We start from the raw sequence: 24,896 nt of genomic DNA, 5'->3' as shown, positions 1-24,896 counted from the left end.
CTAAGGTTGCACCAACAATCTCCCATCATGTTCTCGTCAAACATCAAAATACAACTCGAGTCAGGTCAACTCGAGTCAGGTCAACCAGGTCAACCTTGACCTAAGGTTGCACCAACAATAAGGCTAATAGAGGAGGCTAGAAGGCAAAGTCAAAGTTATACATACAAGGTAGAGTGCTAAGTGATTGTACTCGGGGTAAAACCTTATGTTTACAATTTAGCAATCGATTGATATATGTCACAATCGACTAGTTGTTGAGAACTAGCAAACCCGAAGTTAGTTTGTGGTTTTAGGGTTACTAGTCGACTGGTCTAGTCGGCTGAGTAGTCAACTGGTTCAGTCGACTAAGCAATCGATTAGGAGTAAACAGAATATTTTTGTTTACTCAACCTATGTAGATCGGTCAACTGGTATCGAGTCGTTGGGCTGTAATAGTCAAATTTCCACAGAGAACAGACGATTGGTGACTTTAACATGCGACTGGTAGCAGGGAAATAACTCAGGTGTATTCCCCAAGCTCTATATGATGGAGTTTGAGATAGTTTACTTGGGTGACAAAAATAGAGATGGTTAACCCCTAATTAGAGTCTCCAAAGCTCTCATTGCAATCTAAGATCTTAATCGAGTTTGTGGCGAGGGTTCTTCATCAACAAGGAGGATTGTGCTAGCCAGAGTTCCGGGGGATTGAGGGATCGTCCACTTTACGAATACGTCGTGGAGTAGGAGCATCATCTCTGAACCTCGTTAAACGAACGTGTTAGAGTTTGTTTGTTTTCTTCTTGTATTTATTGTTTCTAAGATTAATTTTCTACTTGTTGTTTTGTATTATGTTGTGCTAACAAGTGTAGGAAAGCGAATAAAATGAGTGACCGTCTATTAACCATCTCTAGACAGTGATCAAGGTCTCAACATTAATTAACTTCTACAAGATATAAATCCTAAATTTTATACTCAAACTAAATATATTATAATAACTATTGGATAATTTCTATAAGATATAAATTTAAATCTTAAACTCACCCTAAATATATTATATTAATTATTAGATAATTTTTATATATTACAGTAGTTATCCGTTAGCTTCTACGCATTATAATAGTAATAGTACTAGTCATAGCATAATTTTGCATATAAAATAATGCGAGGCGTGTTGGATGTCCATTTGTTTTTTTTAAATAATGGACGTCATTTGTAAAATCTGGGATTTTTTTATTTTTATTTTAAAACTGATGATAAATTATTTTTATTATTATATATTTTCTTTATTTCGAAAAAGATAATAACAGTTTTTTTTTTTGCTTTTTTATTTTAAAAAGATACACTTTTCTCTCATCTATACCATCGTTACAACGCCCATATTAATTTTACTAAATAAAAGATTTATCTTAAATTTGATATTTTATATAAAAAAATTATATCAGCTACCTTATTTATTTTCTAAATTTAAATTTCATAAATAATACTTATCTAAATATAAGAAATGGAATCTATTTTTTTAAATATTAAAATATTATTTTATTTAAAAAACAGAAAAAATAAAGGAAGTAAATTGGATAATGAAAGTTGATATTACACCAGGAGAGAAAAAATAATAAAATAAAATATAAGAGGAAAGAAAATAATAATAATAAAATAATATAAATTTTAGAATAGATAATGTAGTGTATAGTATGAAATAATTATCTAAATTGAATTACGTAGATGATTTAATTAAAAATTTAAAGATATTATAAAGAGACTAATCCATACTCTTATAGCACTTATAAATTATAACTATTATTATAATATGAAGTAGTAAATTTATTTCATATTGTATTAGTCATGACTATAGCTAGTAACATTATTATTAAAGTAATTATACCTAAGTTGGAACGATTTAAATTAATTTAGAGTAATTTTATTTTAGACTATATCGTGCATAATTACTTAAAACAATTTTGAAATAAAAGTATTTTTAAAATGAAATTATTTTTATGAAAGGTGTCCATTGCTCAATATTTTATATATATATATTTTATTTTTTAATTTAATTTAATTTTATATTTAAAAAAGGAAACGTTTGAGATCGCGTGATTTTAATTACGTATTGGAGCCATGTAATGGATGCGGAGCAACCAAAGCAGATTACTTTTTCTACTGATAAAATTACCCATTTCTTACCCTGTTTTCCCTGCCGACACCTGGCCCTTCGGCTGACCTCCTCAGCCTCTCGGTGCAGACAAATGGGTGATGAAAGAGGGTAATTTAACTTTATCGTAAGTCGAAAACTCTAACCGCGCTTAGTTATCATCGAGACTAATCGAAAAATTGGCGATCCAAATTCCAAGCTTTTATACTTCCCAATTCACTCCTCATAAATACTATAATTACGTCCACACCATGACTGTTAACAAGCACATATCTTCTTTGTTTTTTATCCGCTTAATGAGTATATGAGTAATTTACTCAACCACAAGATCACAAGCAAACTCGGTAAAAATTAGGTTGAGGTTGCGAGGGAGCGCTGCGATTAACCTTGCTCATGGCGACGGCGACTTCCTTTGCGACGCCGTTCTTCACCGGTGAGTTCCGTTTCTTTTTCTAGCGTGAGCTTTGCATACTTGGTCTCTTCTTAGTCCATTTAGGATTTGTCGGTCCTGACCTTCCAATATCCGTGATTTCGCTTAATAATCCTTAGAATTTATCTATTTGTCGATAGCGATAGTGCGAGATCGAGAAGGGTTTTCTTTTGGTAGTACTTCGTTTTTGTATACGCCATGAACTTGAATTACGATAACAATATCCATGGGTGCCAACTTTGTTGAAGGATTTTAAGGAAGACTTATGGATTTGAGTTGATATTTTAGGTCAATTTAGCAAGTGGTTGTACTAAGAAATTCGGGATGTTTTATAGTTACTAATTGATGGAATTTTTTGGTATACCTTTGCTTCTGAGATTGATTTTTGCAAAGCATTTGAGTAAAGGAAGAACAGAGATTAATTTTAAGGCACATTTTTTTGGCTATTTTTTCTACACCTGTATCGGATGCTTGAGAATTGGACTAACTTGGACAATTTGTATTTAAACTTTAAGATCTAGACTAAGGTATAGTTTTATCCTCATAAGGCTGATGATAATGATGCTACAAGGCTTATAGTGAACTACTATAAACAATGAAGACGACTTGTACTTGTACTATCTTTGCTAGAATGTGTGAATCATGATTTATGAATCTTTATTTCACAAGAAACCTGCTAGTTTGTTTGATTTTAGTGATGGTGCTGTTCTAATAAGAATCCTTATGAGCAATATCATCCAACAGGCTTTAACATATACACGTACCAATGTGTAAATTGATGAAGTCAGCCATCATTTACAAGTTTAGCATGTTGAAAGAAGTTTTTTTTCCCCAAATATTTGAGGTGGATGGACTATTCATTATATCAAACTTCATTAAAACCCAACATGATACATGTTTTTTTTCTCTTGGTTTGACCTTTTGGAATTAAGTAAAATTTCATAAATTTTCTTTGAATAAATAATATGTGACAATTTACAATTCATCTTCTTAAGTTCAAAACAACCCTTATGATTGAATTGCCACAGAAAAAATTATTGCATCATAACTTTTTTTTTTGTTCCTGAACTCTAGCAACATGAATACTCCTCTGGACTTCACAATCAGGTCCTTCAAACATAATTTAAGTTCTTTAGTCTACATTGAGCTAAAAATAAATAACACAAATACCCAAGAATTTTCTAAGAGTTGGTAAGAATGTTGGATATACTACAAGTTTGTTGCAAGTACATCCAGACTTACACATTTGATGCCTATCAGCTGCGTGCATTACTCAATTGGGAATGTATGAAATTTTCGACCAACGATTTAAAGTTCAGTTGATACTGTGGCATGTACCAATCTGACATGTTGCGAAAACCAACGTTTGATCTGTTTGATAATGCTCCAATTTTCTTATATCTTCTCATTTCTTTCTCATATACTATTGCAAAGTGGGTGTTATAAACTCATCCCTTTTCCCTGATTTGTGTCCATCTATGTCTCTAAAGGTCAGTTTACTTGGATGAAAGATGTAGGGAAAAGAGGGGAAGGTACACAAAATTCCATATGAAACTCTATCATTTATGTGCATCTTTTGCCACTTTCTATCCTCTCCCTCATTTCTTCTATCCAAGTAACCAATTCCTTAGTGAAAGAGAGGATGATGGCGTCGATGAAGGTGAGGGTATATGCTACCTGCACTTGTCAGCTTTTGTTAGGCTGTCTAGTGGATAAGGGAGGGATACCTATCGAGGGAAATAATTTGATTTTTTTTCACTAAATAGTTAATGGGGTGACAATGACATTTTACTATGTCTTCTCTCCATTCCATATCTCTCTTTTTTCTTTGCTCCTTCTTCTTGCCCTCTTTTCTGACAGAGGTGACATTGATGGATGTATTCACTGAAGGTGGATGGGTGTAAATGAAGGCATAGAGCAAGCTACTCCTTTTCCTCTTAGTCAATGTCAAACAATAACATGTTGGTTAGTACCGGTACAATACTAGTTTGACTGCTGACTGTTACAGGGCACTGACTGGTATTCAACCTTGCTTCCTAGAAGCAAAACCATTAAGTAATTATGTACTATTAATGGCTTGACATATTTGTTTTTATATCAATTAGCTTGCTTTGTTTTTTAGCTGTCAGATTGAGTTTGGTTGGAACCATTCTGAGCCAACCAAACACAGATTTATCAGTTCTTCATTTTTTTAACCTCCCAACTTGTTGTATACTCTTTGTTTTTTTTTCCGTTGCCTTCTATTTGTTCTCTCAACTAAATAATATTTGATAGCCAAGACAAACTATTGAGCTCCTTACTCTCTAAGGCAAGTTTGGATTCTATCCATCTTAATACTACTCTCACATCAATCATTTTAATGATCGTTATGATTTTCTTTTTTCCATTTTGACTGACATTTATTTTTTGTTACTTTGATTTATTTGACTATTCTCTTTGTTCTTATGAATAATTAAATTGATTAGCAAAATTAACTTATGATCTTGTTAGTGCTTCTGTAGTCCACGCAACAAGATCTATTCCACTGGCCCACACTGACCTTCATTTTCTCAGTTTTTGTCATCCAATTGCTTCCAAAAGTATGGTTCCTCTTAACTATTTGATTAAGTGCTTTAATTGCTAGCATTGGTGCTTACTGCAATATGTTTCTCTTTTCTTCGAGTTCCTTAATATTCAGCTTCCTTATTCTATAAATGAGATATAGTCTGGTTTTGCTTCCTACGCCAATTTGAACTCAGGTACCTTATAATAGGCCTCATTGCAAGAGACAACCATGACCAGTTAAAATCATAGTTGTGAAATCTGGATTTGATCATCGGCTCGACAAAAAAAGGACCTGGGTTCTAATCTTGTCCAGTTCTCCAAATGGATCGTTTGTGCAACCAAACCATCCAAAAATTGGTTGAACCAATAGTTTTTGTCAAATCGAGAGAACTGGTCATTTTGTAGAAATTCAACCAATTTTGTTATTCTTCCAACAATTCTCAAAATACCCATTTTGATACTCTAATATTAGATATAAGCAAAGATGTCTTTCTACATTTTGACATGCCAATAATCAATAATATAAAAAATCCAAAACCCCTAGCTATTCACTTGAGTACTATAGTATCTATAATATTAGATAACTAGAGATGCCTTTTTATCAATACTTATTTTGTAGGTTCTAGTAAATTAGATATATTCAGTAAATTTGGGCCAATGTTACTAGTTAGCTTGTTTGAGTGAGTTCTTTGTTTGATATGCAATTTGACCAATTGACCAGAGATTTTCAGGTACGCTTTCCACTGTGGTTTTAACAACTATGATTAGAAGTATAGGGTAGTTGAGCTTTGTGTGTATTCTAAGAACCTTACCTAGAAGAGGATTTGTTTCCAGTAAACATCTATAGCTTAACTGAACATTTTACTTATGGCTAATTCCTTGTATAAGTTGCTTTTTCACGATCCTTTTTTATGTCAAAGTTCTCCATACTCATTGCAACTTATAACATTCATTTATTCAAATTTGTATAATTTTGTTCAGATAATCTACAAGGCAGTAGAAATTGTGAAAACTCATTGATATCTCGGTTAATTAGATAAGTTTCTTCTAGGATATAGACATTTGAGATTCTATATCAGGATTTGTTTTGGTTAGCTGTTAATTGATTAGGTATGTTCCCCCATTTGGGTTTGACCACTAATCTGGGAGGTTTGGCATGCTAAATATCACTCTTTTCTGTTGTTCTTCTTTAGGTGGTTTACAGAGTAAGAAGGTCAAATCTTTAATTGCTCATCAAACTCAGTTGGCTCTTCCACAGAAGTCAAAGTTGTTACAATCCTGCCGTAGTTTGTCCGTATGTGCTAAGTACAGGTAAATCATATTCATTGTTAATGATATATTTTATCATTGGTCTTGGTAGCACCACTAGTCATGGTTTTCTTGGTTGCTAAAGAAAGTGTAGTTATTTTTTTGCTTTTCCAATTATCAATAGCTTACCCTCTTCTGGCATTCTCCTGTCTCATAAACTTTACTTGACTACCAAATAGATTAGATGCTTGGTCTAACTTAGTTCACAAAATGAATGTTTATTGCTTCTGCTTCCCAAAGATGCATGTTTTGTTATTTTCGCCTTTATGTTAATGTCATCTTATTTCCTTTCTATTCAGCGATGATTCTGGAAGTGGAGGCGGTGATTTTATTGCTGGGTTTCTTTTGGGAGGAGCGATCTTTGGAACTCTGGCTTATGTATTTGCTCCACAGGTGATTTAACGAACGTTGCCTATTAGATCTGTGAAAACTAACTAGTGTTCTGCGATATTCTGCATCAAGTTGGCTAGCTGGAATTTCTTGTACATATTTCACGTAGAACTAAGCAAAATGATTCTGCAAATTGCTGATGTTTATTTGTTTAATGATTTGTCTTCCTTAATCCACAATTCATTCAGTTCACTCTGAATTGTGCCTGTTTTGACTTTCCAGATAAGGAGGTCACTTCTCAACGAAGATGAGCATGGGTTTCGGAAGGCCAGGCGGCCTATTTATTACGAAGAAGGTTTAGGCTTAGAGGTGACAACTAACTCCGACTATCTTGTATAGCCTTTTCATTGATATGTAGAAGTAACATAAAGCGTCAAATGCAATACCAGGAAACTCGGCAAACACTGAACGCGAAGATAAAGCAACTGAACAATGCCATCGACAATGTTGCATCCCGGTTAAGAGGTGGGGGGAAGGTGGCCGAACCTGCGGAAGCCGATTCTGAGTTTGAAGCTTCGGTGTAAGCTTGTTTATCCCTACGCAAAGTCCTATCAACCGAAAAGATGTAGTATCATAAAGCCATTCAGTTTCTCATGGCAATTTGTTTTCGAATTTACAAATTGCATATTGCGTTTCAGCCAGGGCGTTACTTTTGATGTTTGCTTGCATCGCAATTTGTTTTAAACGTGGAAACAAACCTGCCTAATTGTACGAAGTGAGCATAATTGAGGCAACCATCGAAAGAACATTGATTTTCTTCTATTGAAATTGTTAAAAGAAAGAAATTTTTATATCAGTTACGATTTTATAACATAGGTTTGTTTTGTTGACATTTTAAATTTGATAGGTATGACAGATAATAAAGTGGAACAGTTGCTTTAAGGCAACTGTGGAGTGGATGTTTATATATATAAAAATCTAAGTAATATTGAATTTGGGATAACTGATTTGATTTTATAGAAGTTTTTTTTATTGATTATCATGATAAATTGGGAAGTATTCCTGATAGATGGTAATCTAAAAGTTTGTGGATAGGGATCTTTTGGTCTAAGATCTTTGACTAATTTTGATCTTTTATTTTTTCATTAGTTGGATGGGTTGAATCTTATTTATTAAATAGATGGAATTTAGTCCATCCAACATAAATGAATATGATTTTTTTTGCTTTAAAAATTCTAAACTAGATGATCTGATCTCAAGTTCTGTATTTCATAATTGCCTCTTTAATTTTATTAAAGAGAGAGGTTTATGAGAGAGAAGTTTATTTCTAGTTAGTTGATGGAAAATTTTTATTGGGTCAAATTAATTAGTTATTTTTATTTATTATAAGAGAAGTTCATTTAATGATTTAAAAAAAAGTTGTTTTATATATGTTTAATAGGCAAATTTGAATATATAACTTTGGTGTTTATTGCTTCCATATTTTAAGTTTAGCATAATTACACAACAAAAAAAGTATAAAATAAACATCGTTCTAAATTATCAGTAAAGGGATTTCAAAAATTGCCTTCCATATAAGGGACCCACCTGGCTATTTGCACAGCAATACCCAGAAAAATTTTCTTCTGCATGTGTAGCAGCTGTAGCTTCTAGTGTTGGGTCCCAGAAGAATTAGATCTTTAGTCAGGTGAGAAACCGGGTACCAAACACCAGTGCCAAAAGACAACCCCGCATCAAATCCCGCCCATCCCGCGGATTCTTTGCCGTATATTAACGCTCGAGCCGTCCTCATGCGATTACGCTAGCAAGCGATCGATCTGCTGCCGCGTGTCTCAATCCCATGGAATAAATCTCTGACAACGCAGCTGACAATATGCAGTTTGCTCCGAAATTACTTAAATGCCACGTGAGCATTTTTGTACAGTAGGACAACTACTGTAATTTCAGTAAAGTGAGGGGCCTTGTCCGATAGGTATATCCGATCAGCTTCTCGTTGACGCGATCATAAAAAGGGAAAGCTCTTCCTGGTTCGCGTCCCCTTCCCCGAAAAAAAGCTTACTTGGTGCTTGCTCCCGAAGCCAAAACCCTAGAGCTATTACAGAGGTCGAGGACGCGGATTTTCTGCTGTTCTTTCGATCCCTTGGTTTCCTCTTCATATCTGATAGATTTGACGAGTAAAAGCTCTTAATTTCGTTTGGAAGATTGGTGCTCTCAGCTGATAGCAGGAAAAAGGAGATCGAGCGATGACGGCGATTGCGCTGAAGTCTTTGCCCCTGGGGTTTCGGTTCCACCCCAAGGACGAGGAGCTCGTGAACCACTACCTCAAGAACAAGATGACAGGCAGGATCAAGTCCGAGGTGGAGGTCATCCCAGAGATTGATGTCTGCAAGTGCGAGCCGTGGGAACTTCCTGGTACTCCAATTTTGTAGTATTCGGGTTTGGGAGTGCATTTGTTTGATAGAAATGCGATTTGATGTGTTTTTTTGGTTGATTTTGGTGGGTGGCGTAGAAAAATCCTTGATCAAGTCGGAGGATCCTGAATGGTTCTTCTTTGCGCCGAAGGATCGGAAGTATCCGAGTGGTCACAGGTCCAACCGCGCGACCAAGCACGGATACTGGAAGGCTACTGGGAGGGACCGAGTGATACGGTCTTCTGGGGGAAAGGGTTCGGTCATCGGCATGAAAAAGACGCTGGTTTTCCACAAAGGACGAGCTCCCAAGGGCGTCCGGACTTACTGGATTATGCATGAGTACCGCACCACCGAGCCGGAATTTGAGTCTGGTGATAAGGTATGCTGGTGCTCTGCCATTTTCATTCTTGTACTTGTTTCTTCCGCTCCTATTTAAATTGCAGCAAATTATCTGAAGTAATTCTTGTTCTGATATTAGCTATGAAATGGAGGTAAACTTGTTGCAACTTGCAAGTGGTTAATCTCCATTTTGACCATGAATATCTGTTCTACGATAGTTGGACTTTCTATTTTGAATTCCTTCAGTTTTTTTTGTTGCTAACATTGTTTTTTCCCCCTTCATATGTTAAGTGTATAATGTTCTTTTTGACAGGGAAGTTATGTTCTTTATCGCTTATTTAACAAAAAGCCTGAGGACAAAAGTCCCAGCTCCAACACTGAAGACATGGAGATCCATGATTTTTCTCCTGATGGAATGCAGAACGGTAAAGATGGTGTAGAGGTAATTGAAATTCATTCAAACCATGAATCTCCATCGTCTGACTTGCAAGAAGAGCCAATATCAGATCCCGGTTCAGTTCAAAAGCAGCTTGCTGGCATTGAGATGTGGTTGGCTGACAAAGGTGACTGTTCTACTAGGGCCCCTGTAAGACCAGAGACAGGTCATTATAATATGATTTTGCCTGAGGAAGAGATTAAATTGGGAGGAAAGGTGAGGCTGAATTGCCTATACAAGATTTTCTCTTTCCTTGTTTTACCTTGTTTGTTTTGATGTGAACACAAATTGCAGGCTGATTCTCTCCAAAAAATTTTCTCCGGACTTTGTGATGAAGTGCATGAACAAATAGGTCATGGTTTTTCCAATTTCAGTTCTCCAATGCTGCAATTCTCAGAAAATCCTTCCATCAGTGACATGAACCAGGAATTCCATATAGGATCCAATCAATTTGATAACGATGACTACCTGGATGCATTCTTGAGCTCAGCACTCGAGTCAGATGATTGTTCTTCTGCTGCATGTATCTTTCCCAAAGAGACACACACTGACTGTTTAGTGAAAGATTCAGCATCTTGCAAGGATAGTGGATCAAACAGTGAAATAGAGATTGAACAATATTTAACTCAGGTAGCATTCATTATAGTTCAATCAATTACTAAGAACAAATTGTGTGTGAGCTTTCTCATTTGTTTTTCCCCCCTACAATTTAGGGCGCTACTTCTCAGTGGTTTCATGGGTCATCTCTTGGGCCAAATGATGTATTGCCAATGGATGGTTCTTCTGAATATCCTGAATCAACAACCCAGTTAAGCACCCTTTATGAAACTAATCTGCTTCTTTATGACACTATTGGACCAGATGTGTATTCAGTTGACACCAGTGCAGAATCCTTGGAAGATCTGTTCAATAACATTGAGGACTCCAATAATCTGAGTAAATTATCTGGTACTATAGAAGATGTTGAGATGCCTGGAATTAAGATCAGGAGTCGTCTACCACCTCATCCTGAACCAAACTCGAGCAATTCATCCATAAAGCAGGGCATAGCAGGAAGAAGGCTCTGTCTGCAAGCTTCCATCAGGAATGCACAACCTACTAGTGTCGATGATGCTGAAAGTAAAATTAGAATTGATGACGAAGATAAGAAATCAACTCCAAAAGCAACACAAACTTTGTGTGGTAGCATTGACGAATCTTCTTCTGATAAGAGTATAACAGATAAATTTGATGAGAGTTTTGAGACTGGAATCAAGGTAAGAGCTCGACAAGTTGAACATTCTCCAAACCCAATTCCTCCACCGGATAAGGTTTCAGGATGGAAGTTCGAGCTGCAATCAGCTTCTGACAGTGAATCACATAGAGATAACAATAAAGAGGAAGTGGAAAATATAGAGGCGAGAAATTTTTATTCATTTATCGTTATATTATTTTGAGCTTATCATACTGAATGATGTTTTTCCCCCACTTTTTGCAGCAACATGCTGGAGAGCATTTGGTTGATAAAATATCTGAAGCCAAGGAGAATGCTTTGCCTACTTTTCTCCAGGATCTTTCTATTCACGGTAAAGAATTATCATTCTTTCTGTTAAGTTTGCTTAATCAGTAGGGCATAGGCTCCACTGACTGGCTGTTTTTTTTTACTGGTAGATGCAGATGAAACAGCTAGTTCTTCAAGCAACTACCAACAACCTGAACCTATGCTGAGGTTTAGGAAAAAATCACCAAATGAAGTTGGCAAGTCAGTAAAGCAGTCTTCAAGCTCAATGCCTTCGACCAGTCATTCAGCCGTTGCTCATGCAATCTATCTGGTTCTCTCAGTGGTGGTCTTGCTACTTGGTTTGCAGATTTATAGGTTAATGAACTCCACTGTTGAGTAGCTATTTAGTAGCTCTATGTTATTTTCCCTTTTTTGTCGTGATGATACATGAGGTTTGCAAACTAGCTTTATTTCTCTCTTTATTGTTCTTTTTATTTTTGTTGGCTAAATCATGTTTACCCTTCAATGGCATGTAATTTTGTATCTTCTATTTTGTAAAATATATGTTTTTTATTGTCTCCTACTAATGGTCTCATATGTCACTCGGTTTAATATAAAATAATTATATAAGGTAAAAGATTAAATACACTTAAAAGATTTAAATTATTTAATATACAAGTTATTAATAGTTTTAAAGTAAATTATTTTAATAATTTAAATTAGATAACTCCAAAGTTGTATTGACATAGATCATTCTGCAAATGAAAATAAAAATTTGTTTTCATGAGGTTAAGATACAAACTATTTCATCAGAAACTATCTAACATTCAATTACAGTAACATTGACTATTATATAAGATGAGGTTATGGAGATGGCGAATCAACTATTCCACATGAATACTAATGAGGTTTAAGTGGAAAAAAAGCTGTGGAAACCAAGTGAATTAAGCCGATACTGCTACTGGTGCCGGAGGAACCCTGTTTTCGATCGGAATCTCCACAAACTCTGAAAGAATTGCTCTGAATTCATCACCACTCATTGTTTCCTTCTCCTGTAGAACATCAACTATCTTGTCCATGGCTTCGCGGTGGTTCCTTATATGACCAAGAGCAATCTCATAAGCACTGTCTGAAATCCTCTTCACCGCGGCATCTATGTCTTCAGCAAGTTTCTCAGACATGGAGTTTCTAGCCATCATTCTCATGATAACGTCGCCGCTTTGCGCTGATGAATCCATCAGTGACCATGGACCAATTTCAGACATTCCAAATGCTACCACCATCTGCCATTGAGGAGATAGAAGTGTTACTCATGGACTGCGAAAGTTTAGACATGGTTGAGGATAACTCATACCTTTACACCAAATAACATGGGTGCTTAGTTCTTGCTTTTCTTTTGGTCAAGAGAAAAAAAAAATGGTAGCAAAGCAAATGGGAAATAGTTCGATTTTATGCGATGCTGTATCACGAACCTGTTTGGCTAAGCCAGTAATCTGCTGCAGGTCACCAGCTGCGCCAGTGGTCACCTCAGTATCCCCAAAGATCACCTCCTCGGCAGCTCTACCTCCAAGACCACCGACGATTCTTGCAAAAAGTTGTTGCTTCGAGATTAAAGTAGGATCATCCATAGGGATGAACCATGTCAGTCCCCGGGCTTGACCCCGAGGAATTAGAGTGACCTTCTGTACTGGATCATGTCCCGGAGTAAGAGTTCTGAAATTTTGATAAGGTCAATTAGATTAAAGCTAATCAAACATGTGTCAAAGAAAGAATTGTGTGCTAATCTAATCCAACATACGCTACTCCATTCAACTGAGTGTTCATAGAAGTTTCATTAAGGACTGCTCATGGCTCAACATCAAAAGTGTGTACCTTACAATCCCTGATACTAATTAGGTTTAGAAGCTTACTATTAGGTAGTCATGTTGGAAAGAAAATCACAAAAAAAAGGAAGCATCCACACAGAGATCTAGAATATCTAACTTTTCATTCTGTGTAATTCTAACCTTGTGAGATATCCCTTGTGGAAAAAACCTCGTGGCTTAATGTTATGCTTCGTTTTTTCTTACCAAGCACAGAATTCAATTTCATCTATGTTGACAAGATGAAAGAAAATGGTTATGTAATAATACAAAGAAGTTTGCTGATATTTCTCTCTTGAGGTACTCTTAAATCAAGTTCAAGAATCTGCTTTTCTTAAAGGACTTTTTGAGAACATTTGGATCGTTACTATCCCTATGGAGAAGCTTCATTAACTAGATTTAGGATGCCACATGCAAATAGGAAAGAAAAGGAACATACTACTTGCATAAAAGTGGGCTACAAATTTACTTCAACTAGGCTTTTTTGATGATAAATTAATAAAGGATTACGATTGACAATTATGGTAAAATGAAGTATCGAATATTCTCACCCGCATATTGCATGGCCAACTTCATGATAAGCAACCAGGCTCTTGCTTTTACCATCTGTCATTACTGTTCCCTCCATTCCAGCTACAATCCTATCAATTGAATCATCTACCTCTTTTGAAGATATTGCTGTCTTACCTCGGCGCCCAGCAAGAATAGCTGCTTCATTCAAAAGATTGGCAAGGTCTGCTCCACTGAAACCAGGAGTTCTCATTGCTATAACATCAAGTGAAACATCACTCTCAAACTTTTTGTTGCTTCCATGCACCTTCAGTATTTCTGTTCGTCCCCGAACATCTGGAACGTCTACTGTCACCTGAGAATCATAGTTACAATTCTACAGTTATTAAACTCAGAGTCAACAGATATTTTTGAAATGTCAAAACATTATCTAACGGTAGATGCACAAGCCAGTGATTTCTTAATTTCATGAATTTTCAGATGTATTATCAAAATTAAGACAACACGCACACCTGTCTGTCAAATCTCCCAGGCCGAAGCAAAGCGGAATCTAGAATGTCGGCACGGTTGGTTGCTGCGATTACAATTATACCAGTATTACCTTCAAAGCCATCCATCTCTGTCAAAAGTTGATTGAGAGTTTGTTCTCTTTCATCATTTCCTCCTCCAATTCCTGTTCCTCTTTGTCTTCCAACAGCATCAATCTCATCCACAAACACAATGCAAGGAGCATTCTCTTTTGCCTTCTTGAAAAGATCACGTACTCGGGAAGCACCAACACCAACAAACATTTCAACAAATTCAGACCCTGAAATTGAAAAGAATGGGACACCTGCTTCACCAGCAATTGCCTTTGCGAGCAAAGTCTTTCCGGTCCCAGGGGGACCAACAAGAAGAACGCCTTTAGGGATGCGAGCACCAACTGCAGTAAACCTTTCAGGCTTTTTCAAGAACTCAACTACTTCCATGAAATCCTGCTTTGCTTCATCAACTCCAGCAACATCATCAAAAGTGACCCCTGTATTGGGTTCCATCTGGAACTTAGCCCTCGATTGACCAATGCCAAGGGGAAAGCCAGGCCCCCCCGGGCCCCCAAGCCCACCAGATGACCGTCTTGACAGAAGAAACAAGCCTCCTATAAGGATAAGCGGGAAAGCTAAGTTTCCAATCAAGTTGAACAAAAGAGATCCAGAATCTTCCTGGGCATTATGCGCAGCAAAATCAATATTCTTTTCTCTCAACTTCTGGAGAAGCTCCTGACTGAGCCCTGGAAGTTGTACACGGACTCTCTGGACCCTGTTACCTAGCTCAGGAGAAATAGCCTCCACAATGGCGATTGTTCCATTCTCAAACAAATCTACTTTTGTCACCCTATCCTTGTCTAAATACTCTAAGAACCTAGAATATGACATTCTTGAAGAAGAAACACCTTGCTCATCAGCATTAGCTTTCCTTGCACCAGCTATGGCAGGAACACCTAATCCAACACTTCCAAGAAGCAACTTAAGGACCCCTCTTCTCTGTTCATGCTGCTTTCGGTCCAAAGAGGCAGAAACTGAGATTGGACGAGGCACAAAGGCGAGGGAAGGAAGACTCGCTGAATATGTTAGACGGTTTCCAAAAATCTCTTTAGTCAATATTGGTCTTGAAGTAAGGCATGCAGATGAAGTTGCCATTAAGTACTCTGAACGTCCAGAAATATGGATAAAGTGAAAATGATGATAATTTAAAGCAACATAAAGAGTTCTATCAAGTTTAAGTAAGCAGAAACATATACCAGTAAGAATGGGAACATAGTTACTACTCATAAGGAATCAATAGGTAAGAAAAATAATGTTCTCACTTAAGCTCTAAATTTACTACAAATCTGGTATGCAACTACTTTGTTGTGTTCAACTAAGCTAAACATCAATATATATGAATCTTACAGTCAAAATATATACAGATATATTTCATACAATTATATAACTCTGGTTGATCAATTCTACAATGCGTATAGACCATATTTTGAGGGATACATATATAATGCTCTAAGATGTATCAAACTCTAAACCTTATTCACCAAGAGTTTCTCAACTCATAAGGTCTGACTAGTCTAACCAACACACATTCATGGTAACAACATCACATCATAAAAGTTATTATTTCTTAAAAGAATATATTTTGAAGAATATGGAAGATACTGATCTTTCAGTTCTGTTTTTGACCAACTATGGCCATGGTTTAGCTAATATGGAGTGTAGGGTATACAAAACCACTTTACCTGACTAATCCAGTCTGGCCTCAAACAGATCTGAAGCACCGCACTAACAGTAAATATTTTAGATGTCTTGGTGTAGTCACTGATCACATTAGTTAAAAAGATACAAGCTTACTAAAATACCCAACGGAGAACATAATTGTACCAAATTGTGAACTTTCCCTTATATTCTGCCTCAAGTTGAACTAAATCCTAAAGTTAGCTAACCCCTAACAAATTCTCAACACTAGTCCCACCTTTTCTTTTTCTCCCAACTTAATGTTATTTGCGCAATACTATCAAAGTAGAACTAAATCAGTAAAAGAAAAGGCATTAGCCTAAGAAATGCGGGTGATGGTCAACATACATATTTGCAAGGAATTTTTCTTAGTTTTTCAGTGAAGCATCAAATCTCTGTACATTTAAGCCCTATATCTATCAAACCTATTTCCCTTTCCATTCCTAACTACAACATGAAAAAAAAAAAGAACACACCGCGAGCATATTGCAGAGGTCCAGAAACCAAACTGAGTTCCAGGCTTTTACTTCGGTAGGCATAAAAAAAACCAACCTGGTATAGCTCTTCAAAACTTAATTACCACGTCATAAAAATATTCCCTTGAATGCAGATGATTTATCCGAAAACTTCACTCCAGAAAGTATCTATTCCACAACGAACAACAGCTAACTAAACAAGAGGAAAGATCCGAAATTGAACCTCCTGAACCAAGAAATACAAGGCTTATCGTCCACTAGCACTGACTCCTTGTGAGAAAGGAGAAAAAAAAATATCAACAGCACAACCCATTCATCATCAGCGATACATCTCTCCCACCCTAAAAAACACATTTTTTGGGGGAGGAAAGGACATAAGTGAAAGAAAGATCTTACCGAATTCGATGCGCTGAGAAGGGAAATCTTGGAGCTCCGCTTGGCAAGGAATCAAATCTCCCGAGTGGGATTTAAGTAGAAGGAGAGGAGACTGCGAAAGGGAGATTTTTTTTTTCCTTCTCCAGAGCGGAAGGAGGAGAGGGACTTTGCTATCGGCTATCGCTGTGATTGGTGCTACGTGGCCGCGGCCACGGCCACGATAAGATCGAATTCCACATTTGTTCTCTGTCACATAAAATTAATTTGCGTGTGCATTTATCTTAGTGTTTTTTTTTTTCAAATGTTTCTGAAATAATAAAAAAAATTGAAAAAAAATAAAAAAGGGTAATTAAATTTTATCAAAATAACATTTCATTTATAATTTAATACCTAAATTATTTATTTATTTATTCTCCATCTTAAAATAAAAGACACTATATTTTTATGAATATCTATATATTTTAAAAATCACTTCTATTTAGAAAATAGAAATTGTATATCTATTTTTTATTTTTTAAATCACTAATATTTTTAAATAAAAATTTACTTTTTTTTTTAAACTGCATTTGTCCATTAAAATATATATATTTTTTTTCCATTTATCAAATTGAACCGACTATGCAACATCATCCATTGGGCCGGCGAAGACCGTTGCGGCCCAATCAACGCTTTCCCAATTGCCGCGTCGTGGGCGAGTAAACCCAGGCCATCGTCGCCACCAGCGAGGAAGAGAGGGAAAGCGAAGAACCCTCTTGGCATCGACCGCTTCCCAGGAGAACGTTTCTCTTTTCTCTCTATCGTTACCGCCAAGGTATCCTTATTTGGTAGGTCGTCAGATTCTCTTATTTGTATGTATTTGGGTTCATTTTTGGACTTTTTAATAGTGTTAATGTTGATGTGTTTTCACCTGTCGAAATGACGAGAGGCTTTGAAATACGCGGATGAGAAATATAGAAATCTCAGTGCAATTTATCGGCACAAGTATCAAGATCGTTTTTTTTATCCCCGTCAATCCTCACCTTATAACTTGATGTTTCATTTTTGGGGTGTCTATGAAGGCACGATTATATAATTGTGATATTTGGTGAAAACTACATCACCTCGTATTAAAGTTTGGTTTGGTGGTTACAATATATGAATGAACTTCTGGCTATATGGATGAGAAAAAAAGTCAGATAGTTTAGATCTTTATTATTCATTGCTATTTTTGTTCAGGGAAAATTTTCAAAAGTTCCTGGCTTTGTCATTTCTTACTTTCGCTTTGTCTACTGGCGACTGAGAAGGTTTAACTTTTTAGCAGTGCTTCTTTTGCAGATCCCAGAAGCTGCTAAAATGAATTGGAGGTTTCCAATTTTTGGGTGAGCAGTTATCCGTATGACTCAAATCTGTTATACAATGAAATCATACTCTTAATCTATGCGCAAACTATTTACCGATTTTAGGAACTTGTTCCAACTAATGAATTCAATAGTCTTAGATAGTCAATCAAATTTATATGCTTTTGTATGGTCTGGTAAATTTTATACAGTTGCTATTAGTGTTAGAGGGAGAAAACATATCTTTGTAATTACCATCTTTCCACAGAATAGTCAATAGACACCCAATCCTATTAGCTTAGACTGCATCAGTAACTTTGTTTGAGATTTGGCTCCAATTTCAGTATGACATTCATAATAAGCCATAGTTACTAGTTAACCCATTAGACTTCCTGCTCTTAAACAATTAAATTTGTATTTTCTTTTTGGTACTTGTTTCTTTGTTCTGTTGTGTTTTTTAATCACATATTTGGATGCACAGCATCACAACTAGCAAATTAGTGGTTGTTAATAACACTTAAATATTTTTGTTTCCTTCATTCCCTCATGTTCATTAGTCATTTTTTTCTTGTACAGCAATAATCTGGCTATTGGGTGGAATGTGCAGTATTGATGTCTCAATTTAATCCTCTTTCGTTGTAGTACTATGTTAAAATAGTGGTTTAAAACAAAACAGAAGTTTACCTAGAAGCCAAATTATTATTGTCTACTAAATGTTGGAAGCATAAGCATATATAGCAATAATCACTTTTTTCTGCACCCGAATTGGTGAAATATAGAGCATAGTGAGGAAACTGACTTGTGTAGCTTCTGTATCATGCTGTGAGGATGTTACTGTTAGAGGTACAATCTTAAGGCATTTCATTACAAAGAAACAATCAAATTATCCTATCTTCATAATTATCTTGGAATATATCTAGTCTTCTAATTTTCTTTTGTTGTTTAATAAATCATCTGTAAGCATCTATATAAAGAGGAATCTACTTTGTAATTTATTTAATCCAGAAATAAAAATCTTTGCTTTCCATTTAAGATTGTGCTAAAGCTAATCTTTCTTAAGGTTAGGTTCTCTCGATTAATATCCTTAGGGGAAGGCTGAAAGTTTGATGTGATAGTGGCCTTCCTTGGCCCACTCCGCCATTGCATAACACTAGTTTTCGCTCATCTCTCTGTCTAAAATTGGAATTTTGTTTACAAACAAAAGATCTTCAACTTCCTTGTGCCTCCGTTGTTGTATTGCCAACCTACATCACTAACCACCAAACTCTCCCTTTTGCCTCCATCCAATTTGCTTGTGACTCGCTGCCTGTTGCGCTTCTCATAGCCTACTGCTTAAAATCTTCCATCTATTCTACCTATCATAATTGACTCTTGCTTCAACTCCAGCTTCTCTTAAATTTGCTGAAAATCTATTGTCTACTCAGTTTTCATAGCTGGCTCTTGATGTGGCTCCTGCTTTCCTTAAATTTGTCTAAGAATCTCCATGAAATTGGTGGTCTGCTCTGCCTATAAAATCCGGCTCTTGCTCTAGCTCTTGCTTTCTGAAAATTTTCTTGTATTTTTTTTTTTTGCTTTGCCTTCTTCACCTATCAGAGCTGTATCCACCATCTGCATTCCTAGTTAACCAATATCTCTCTCTTCTCTTGAGATGTAAGCTTTTTCATCATCCTCTAAGCAGAGCTACTCAGTTCCAAAGTCAAATATTCCCAGATTGAGTTTGAGGGGATGTAAAGACACAAGTTTCAAGGCAATTCATTAAAAAGAAAAGATCAATAGTTGTACTTTATCTCTTATGCGTTTCTAGTTCAACTGTATATAATCTGGATGAAATAGTCTTTGACTTCAAACCTTTTGGAAGGGAACGAAAACCACCTAGCAACTGTTCGATTTACTCACTCTAATTATTGTCTTATGAGGCAAGTTATTGTCTTAAGGTATTAGAATAGCTCTGTTCAACCATCGTTCTGAATGATATATAGTTTTTCACTTGAAACCTTTTGGAAGGAAAAGAAAACCACCTGGCAGCTGCTTGATTAAGTCACTCTAAGTTAATGTCTTATAGTTTCTGTTCAAACTGTAGCAGTTTCTGTATACAATTGTCAACACATAGGTGATTATATGGTTGGTTATTAGTTTTTAGAAGTTCGATGCCAGATTGTTATTTCATATTTAAGTATTTACTATATCTAATGTACTCTAATGTGTCTATCATTTTTATTCATTCATAGAAAACATTATTTCAGTATGATGATTTTGTTCTTGAAGTTTGCTGAATTTGTTTGCAGGGGTCCTTCACAAGCACCTCCTCAGTCAAATTTCCCAGAAATTCCTTGGAATTCTTCACAACCTTCAACTCCAAGCAATTCGTCGGGTGGCAGCGCTCATGAAAGGACCACTGTTCTTCTTCAGTCATCACCGCATGGGCAACCCTCACCTACTGAGGCCGCTGGAATAATTTCTCATTTGAAGAATAAAAGGTGCTCATGGATTTTTTTTACCACTATTTAACGCATTATCTCAATAATGGTATGTTAGATTATATAGTTCACAATTTAGAATTCAGTCTCACAATAATCTTTCATTGGGTATTTTTTCTATTAGTCATCATTATATGCTAATGAATACTTCCACAAAGTGTTTATTTTGGAATCTGAAATGTTTTATGATATGGAGTCTGAAGTGTTTTGTTGTGATGACTGTATTGCTCTATTGGTTGTAGTTATGTTATCAAGTAGTCAGTTTATGAATCTGTTGTAAGAGAGAGACAAAGCAGAATTGTCTCTATATGCTCTTTTCTTTCAATTATTTTTATGTTCATTGGAATCTTGATGGCAAATTTGACATCGAAAAATCCATCCCATGCGAAGAAGATGACTTGTAGCCGTGATGTCACCTGATGTCTGGTACCACCATCTTCATTGCGTGGTGTGTTTCAAGTCTCCTATGATATGCACTTGCTTTTGTTCTCCCTGTCTGCACATCTTATTTGTCAAACGACCTTCACCACTTCCTACCACCCTATAACATTACGTCGCCAAAAGTTGACACATTGGTCCTTGCTTCATGAGGTCCCATGCACCTTATTGTGATGGCTTAATTCCTTGTCTGCATCACCTTAGGAACCCTCTCCCACAACTCTCATCATCTAAGTTCTTATGTGACATGGTGGTAAGCATTGTCCTTTGTCTTGAATATCATACAACTTCCTGTTTGATGGTCATATGGCAGTCAAACTCTTTGCCACTGTTTAGCCTACATGACAACACATCAAAGTATGCATCTTCTCCTACTACCTGTTTGTTGCTGCTGATTAACCTTGTCGCTACATACATCCAACATCATCGAGTGTGCAACATACCTTCTTTCTTCTGTTAAGCCTTAACTCTGCTGCTCACTAGGAGCATCACACCTTTCTTCTAGTAGTTTGATGGTTTGACTCAGTCTAACTTAGGCACAAGGAGGTCTAGGTTCTGAAGGATACCAGCTCAAGATTTAAAAGAACATTTTTTAAAGAATAAAAATTTGTTAAGGAATAAAAAAGGAAAGGGCCAACATTTTAAAACCATTTTCTCTCTCTCCTCTCTTTTACTCAAGTTGAAATATCTTGTAATTTTGTCACCAATTTTTCCACTTATTGTTATCTAGTTGCTGCAGGACTGTTGTTTTCATCCAACGTCTTTATTTTCTCAGAATCAATGCAGACTTTCTGTCTTCTCTCTTCACATCTTCTCCCTCTCTCAAATTAAACTTTATTCTTTCTTTTCCCATATTTCTAAGAGAAGATGTTAGAAAATTAATCTCATTTTTTTTGTCCTCAGCACTCATATTCAATGATTCTCTTTATTGATTGCAAGTTTAAGAGATAGGTTAGTTTCTCTTTCATCCAATGTTTTCTCTACTACTCTATCTCTTCAGTTTATGCTAGATTTTTTTTCTTGTTTCTTAGCAACTCCAAAGAGTGCCATCTCCCAAGGCGTGACACTCTTTTTCTGTCAATATCAGAACTTTACTTATCTTATTTTCTTCTCCTTATTTTCTGTTAAGAGTATATACTGTAGGAGATGTAGGTTCTTGGTTCCTTTATTGATAGTCAGGGAGAACTTATTAGTACTTTGGCGTGGAAACCTACTGCTGGTACAACTGTGTGATTTAACTGACTTGAGGCTACGGACTATACTGCTGATATTCTGGGAAGCACCCTATACAGTTCAACTTTTTTTTCTATTATTTTTTACCTTTAAATGAAGAAACGATGGGGAGAAAGAGGGAAAAAGACATGCAAGAAAGAGAGCAGAGCAGAATGTCAAGATATATACTATCAACTAGAGAATATTAAAATAAAATCCTTTTGTTCTGCATGTTCTGCATTGTTTTATTTTAGGGTTGCCTTCTGGATAGATATTGCTAAATGGTAAGTCAGCATATCCTGAAAAATAATCATTATAGCATAATGCTTCTCTCTTCCAATCTGTTTCGTTTTCAGCATTATTTCTGTATCTTTTGCAGCGCTGATGAACTGAGGAGGTTGCTATCAGACAAGGAAGCATACGGAGCCTTTTTTAATTCCCTTGACCAAGTGAAAGTTCAAAATAATGTGAGAACGCCCCTACTTTCTTTTTATACATTTTTTCCTACTCATTTCAATAATCAATCACCACATATTTTGGTTGTTTTATTGTATTCTCTGGTACAGTTTGCTTTAGAAGAATGGAGTCTTTCTTCCATATTTGTTTACATAATCTTCAATCATGTGCAACTGTAATAAGCCAGTGAACACTTGAAGGTTAATTACAATAATCTAGTGACAAGTCATAGTCATAAATCATATCCTTGTAGTAGCCTACATGTTTTAGAAAGTGGTTGTTTTTGATAAATTACATTAGGTTAGTGAATAAGAATCTCGTATAAAATGCTTTTAGGTGTTCTTACGTCATTATCTTTGAACTGATGCTTCACAACCTTGATTACTGAAAAAGAGCTCTGGCTTTTTATTCCCACATCAAATAACATCTTGGAGTGTTAGAAAGTGATTCTTCAACGACATCCACACAATGAGATGCAATCAGTACACCTCTAATGTTTATTAGAGGAAATAGGCTGAAATGAACATATTAAAACAAGTGATTCTCCGCACAATCCTTACACCTCTAATGATCATTAGAGGAAATAGTTAGGCTGTAATGAACATTTGAAGTTGGATTTTATACTTCTTCAAAATATCTTTGTTTTTTCTGGTTAACATATTATTTTGTTGGTCATAAAAAAATTCTTTCTACTGTTGTCAATTGTCTCGGAACTGAATAGTTTGCATATAGTTTGAGCATTTTACAATACAATTACTAACAACATGCTCGATATTCTGTCAGCTAAGACATGAACTTCGGAAGGAGACTCTGCAGCTTGCTAGTAAGTATTCTTTCCTGCTACGAGCACATTTTGTTTCTTGAAATTGTTTTATTAGAGAAGCAAAATTTGCAGAGGAGAACTTGGAAAAGGAACCTCAAATTTTGGAGCTTAGAAACCAGGTAAGTTTTTTAGTTCTTTCTTTTTTCAAACCAAATCTCACTTTAGGTCTACAGATATCAAAATAAGTTGGTCTATTCGGCGGGGGTCTTTTGTCGTCTGTTTTAAGAAAGTTTATGCCTTTTGTTATTGTTTTCTTTATCAGGCTCGTAAGCTGTTTCCCTCTTTTCTTATGTCTAAATTTCATATATACACACAGTGCACAATTATTCGGACGACCGAGTTGGCAGCTGCTCAAGAAAAGTTAACTGAACTGGAAAGGATAAAGGAACAAACTCTCAGTTGCTGTTCTCCATCTGGTCTCCTCGAAAAGTTGCACGGTAAACATTTACACTGCCTCAGTTTGGAAGTATTGTGTGTTCTAGTGTGATTTTACTGGAATAGATAGAATACAAACGATATATCCTATGGATCATACACTTGAAACTAAAAATGAAAATATCAGCATGATTTAGCGAAGAGGAACAATTTGCTCAACCTGATTGACACTCAGGAGAGTATCAAGCATAGGAAGGAATGAAAAAGGAAATACGGTAAGTGGTATTTGGGCCGCTTTAGCTAAAATCTTGGCATCTATGTTTCAGGTAGGGTTGAGTCATATCGCAGTGTGAGGTCTAACATCAGGTGCTTCTTATGAAGAACTCCTTTTGTACCGATGCACAATGAGATTATTCACTGATAAACTTAGTTTAGACGAGCCAAACAACTTAGGTGAATGCCTGATGATTTCGTTGAAAGGCCTCACAATGTTTTTAGCTGCTAAACAAACTCTGCCTTTTAAGTGTAAAAGTTTCTTTCTGCAAGTATTTAGGGTTCTTCAATCTTATCCTTTACAAGCAATAATCCTTCTCTGTTGCTCAGAGGGAATGAAAGAAGTGGACAAGGAGTCAGAGGTGCTACACCGGCAGCTCCTCGAGAAGGAGGTCGACCTCCCAAGTTTTGTGCAGAAGTACAAGAAGCTCCGCACCGTTTCTCACAGGCGGGCACTGCTCCGTCTGGCAGCCAAGACGTCGGGGCTCACAGCTTAGGAAGCTGTAACTAGAACTCTTTGCAATTGCTTATAAGATGGCAATGTAATGTGCCGCCAAAACTTTTGTACATGTGCGCGCGCACACTCAATTGATTCTTGATTCGACTCTTGGACAATCTAAAAGGTTCCAGTGAAAATCA

General features: G+C 36.1%; 4 protein-coding genes across 7 annotated transcripts; 3 read left to right on the top strand and 1 right to left on the bottom strand.

Annotated features, from left to right (window-relative positions):
- Nucleotides 1-2,410: 2,410 nt before the first annotated feature.
- Nucleotides 2,411-7,596, top strand: LOC122017955. Of its 2 annotated transcripts, XM_042575680.1 has the most exons (6): nucleotides 2,449-2,561; nucleotides 5,060-5,137; nucleotides 6,296-6,413; nucleotides 6,710-6,803; nucleotides 7,023-7,109; nucleotides 7,190-7,596. In XM_042575680.1, the coding sequence occupies exons 1-6, from the start codon at nucleotides 2,522-2,524 to the stop codon at nucleotides 7,322-7,324; spliced, it is 552 nt and encodes a 183-aa protein (XP_042431614.1). In that variant the 5' UTR covers nucleotides 2,449-2,521; the 3' UTR covers nucleotides 7,325-7,596. The 2 variants fall into 2 exon arrangements, with proteins under 2 accessions (XP_042431615.1, XP_042431614.1); XM_042575681.1 differs by lacking the exon at nucleotides 5,060-5,137 and having other exon boundaries at nucleotides 2,411-2,561; nucleotides 7,190-7,562.
- A 1,140-nt stretch (nucleotides 7,597-8,736) lies between these two features.
- Nucleotides 8,737-11,989, top strand: LOC122015285 (protein NTM1-like 9). 2 transcript variants are annotated; one of them, XM_042572091.1, is made up of 7 exons: nucleotides 8,737-9,152; nucleotides 9,250-9,530; nucleotides 9,804-10,142; nucleotides 10,221-10,556; nucleotides 10,640-11,323; nucleotides 11,404-11,491; nucleotides 11,583-11,989. In XM_042572091.1, the coding sequence occupies exons 1-7, from the start codon at nucleotides 8,984-8,986 to the stop codon at nucleotides 11,804-11,806; spliced, it is 2,121 nt and encodes a 706-aa protein (XP_042428025.1). In that variant the 5' UTR covers nucleotides 8,737-8,983; the 3' UTR covers nucleotides 11,807-11,989. The 2 variants fall into 2 exon arrangements, with proteins under 2 accessions (XP_042428025.1, XP_042428024.1); XM_042572090.1 differs by having other exon boundaries at nucleotides 11,577-11,989.
- A 170-nt stretch (nucleotides 11,990-12,159) lies between these two features.
- Nucleotides 12,160-17,132, bottom strand: LOC122014717 (ATP-dependent zinc metalloprotease FTSH 2, chloroplastic). 2 transcript variants are annotated; one of them, XM_042571102.1, is made up of 6 exons: nucleotides 16,909-17,078; nucleotides 16,589-16,738; nucleotides 14,291-15,462; nucleotides 13,820-14,133; nucleotides 12,879-13,119; nucleotides 12,160-12,689 (listed from the first exon to the last, which is right to left on the bottom strand). In XM_042571102.1, exons 3-6 carry the CDS (start codon nucleotides 15,452-15,454, stop codon nucleotides 12,351-12,353), a joined length of 2,058 nt encoding a protein of 685 aa, XP_042427036.1. In that variant the 5' UTR covers nucleotides 15,455-15,462; nucleotides 16,589-16,738; nucleotides 16,909-17,078; the 3' UTR covers nucleotides 12,160-12,350. The 2 variants fall into 2 exon arrangements, with proteins under 2 accessions (XP_042427036.1, XP_042427035.1); XM_042571101.1 differs by lacking the exon at nucleotides 16,589-16,738 and having other exon boundaries at nucleotides 16,909-17,132.
- A 402-nt stretch (nucleotides 17,133-17,534) lies between these two features.
- On the top strand, nucleotides 17,535-24,872 carry LOC122015944 (vacuolar protein-sorting-associated protein 37 homolog 1-like). The gene is made up of 8 exons (XM_042573055.1): nucleotides 17,535-17,698; nucleotides 18,202-18,245; nucleotides 20,489-20,680; nucleotides 22,710-22,797; nucleotides 23,570-23,609; nucleotides 23,682-23,728; nucleotides 23,926-24,046; nucleotides 24,588-24,872. Exons 2-8 carry the CDS (start codon nucleotides 18,220-18,222, stop codon nucleotides 24,752-24,754), a joined length of 681 nt encoding a protein of 226 aa, XP_042428989.1. The 5' UTR covers nucleotides 17,535-17,698; nucleotides 18,202-18,219; the 3' UTR covers nucleotides 24,755-24,872.
- Nucleotides 24,873-24,896: the final 24 nt, after the last annotated feature.

Source organism: Zingiber officinale, chromosome 8B (genome assembly GCF_018446385.1).
Source record: "Zingiber officinale cultivar Zhangliang chromosome 8B, Zo_v1.1, whole genome shotgun sequence".
Taxonomy (NCBI): Eukaryota; Viridiplantae; Streptophyta; class Magnoliopsida; order Zingiberales; family Zingiberaceae; genus Zingiber; species Zingiber officinale.
The sequence above is the reverse complement of the archived record's forward strand: the minus strand, read 5'-3'. Positions and strand labels throughout refer to the sequence as shown.

Coding starts and splice junctions, on each gene's coding strand:
- LOC122017955 (XM_042575680.1), top strand. CDS start 2,522: ATGGCGACGGCGACTTCCTTTGCGACGCCGTTCTTCACCG. Junction 2,562..5,059: donor TGCGACGCCGTTCTTCACCG/GTGAGTTCCGTT, acceptor GTGCTTCTGTAG/TCCACGCAACAAGATCTATT. Junction 5,138..6,295: donor TCATCCAATTGCTTCCAAAA/GTATGGTTCCTC, acceptor GTTCTTCTTTAG/GTGGTTTACAGAGTAAGAAG.
- LOC122015285 (XM_042572090.1), top strand. CDS start 8,984: ATGACGGCGATTGCGCTGAAGTCTTTGCCCCTGGGGTTTCGGTTCCAC. Junction 9,153..9,249: donor CGAGCCGTGGGAACTTCCTG/GTACTCCAATTT, acceptor TGGGTGGCGTAG/AAAAATCCTTGATCAAGTCG. Junction 9,531..9,803: donor AATTTGAGTCTGGTGATAAG/GTATGCTGGTGC, acceptor TCTTTTTGACAG/GGAAGTTATGTTCTTTATCG.
- LOC122015944 (XM_042573055.1), top strand. CDS start 18,220: ATGAATTGGAGGTTTCCAATTTTTGG. Junction 22,798..23,569: donor AAGTGAAAGTTCAAAATAAT/GTGAGAACGCCC, acceptor ATATTCTGTCAG/CTAAGACATGAACTTCGGAA. Junction 23,610..23,681: donor GGAGACTCTGCAGCTTGCTA/GTAAGTATTCTT, acceptor CAAAATTTGCAG/AGGAGAACTTGGAAAAGGAA.
- LOC122014717 (XM_042571101.1), bottom strand. CDS start 15,454: ATGGCAACTTCATCTGCATGCCTTACTTCAAGACCAATATTGACTAAA. Junction 14,134..14,290: donor CTGGGAGATTTGACAGACAG/GTGTGCGTGTTG, acceptor TATGATTCTCAG/GTGACAGTAGACGTTCCAGA. Junction 13,120..13,819: donor GTTGGCCATGCAATATGCGG/GTGAGAATATTC, acceptor TCAAAATTTCAG/AACTCTTACTCCGGGACATG.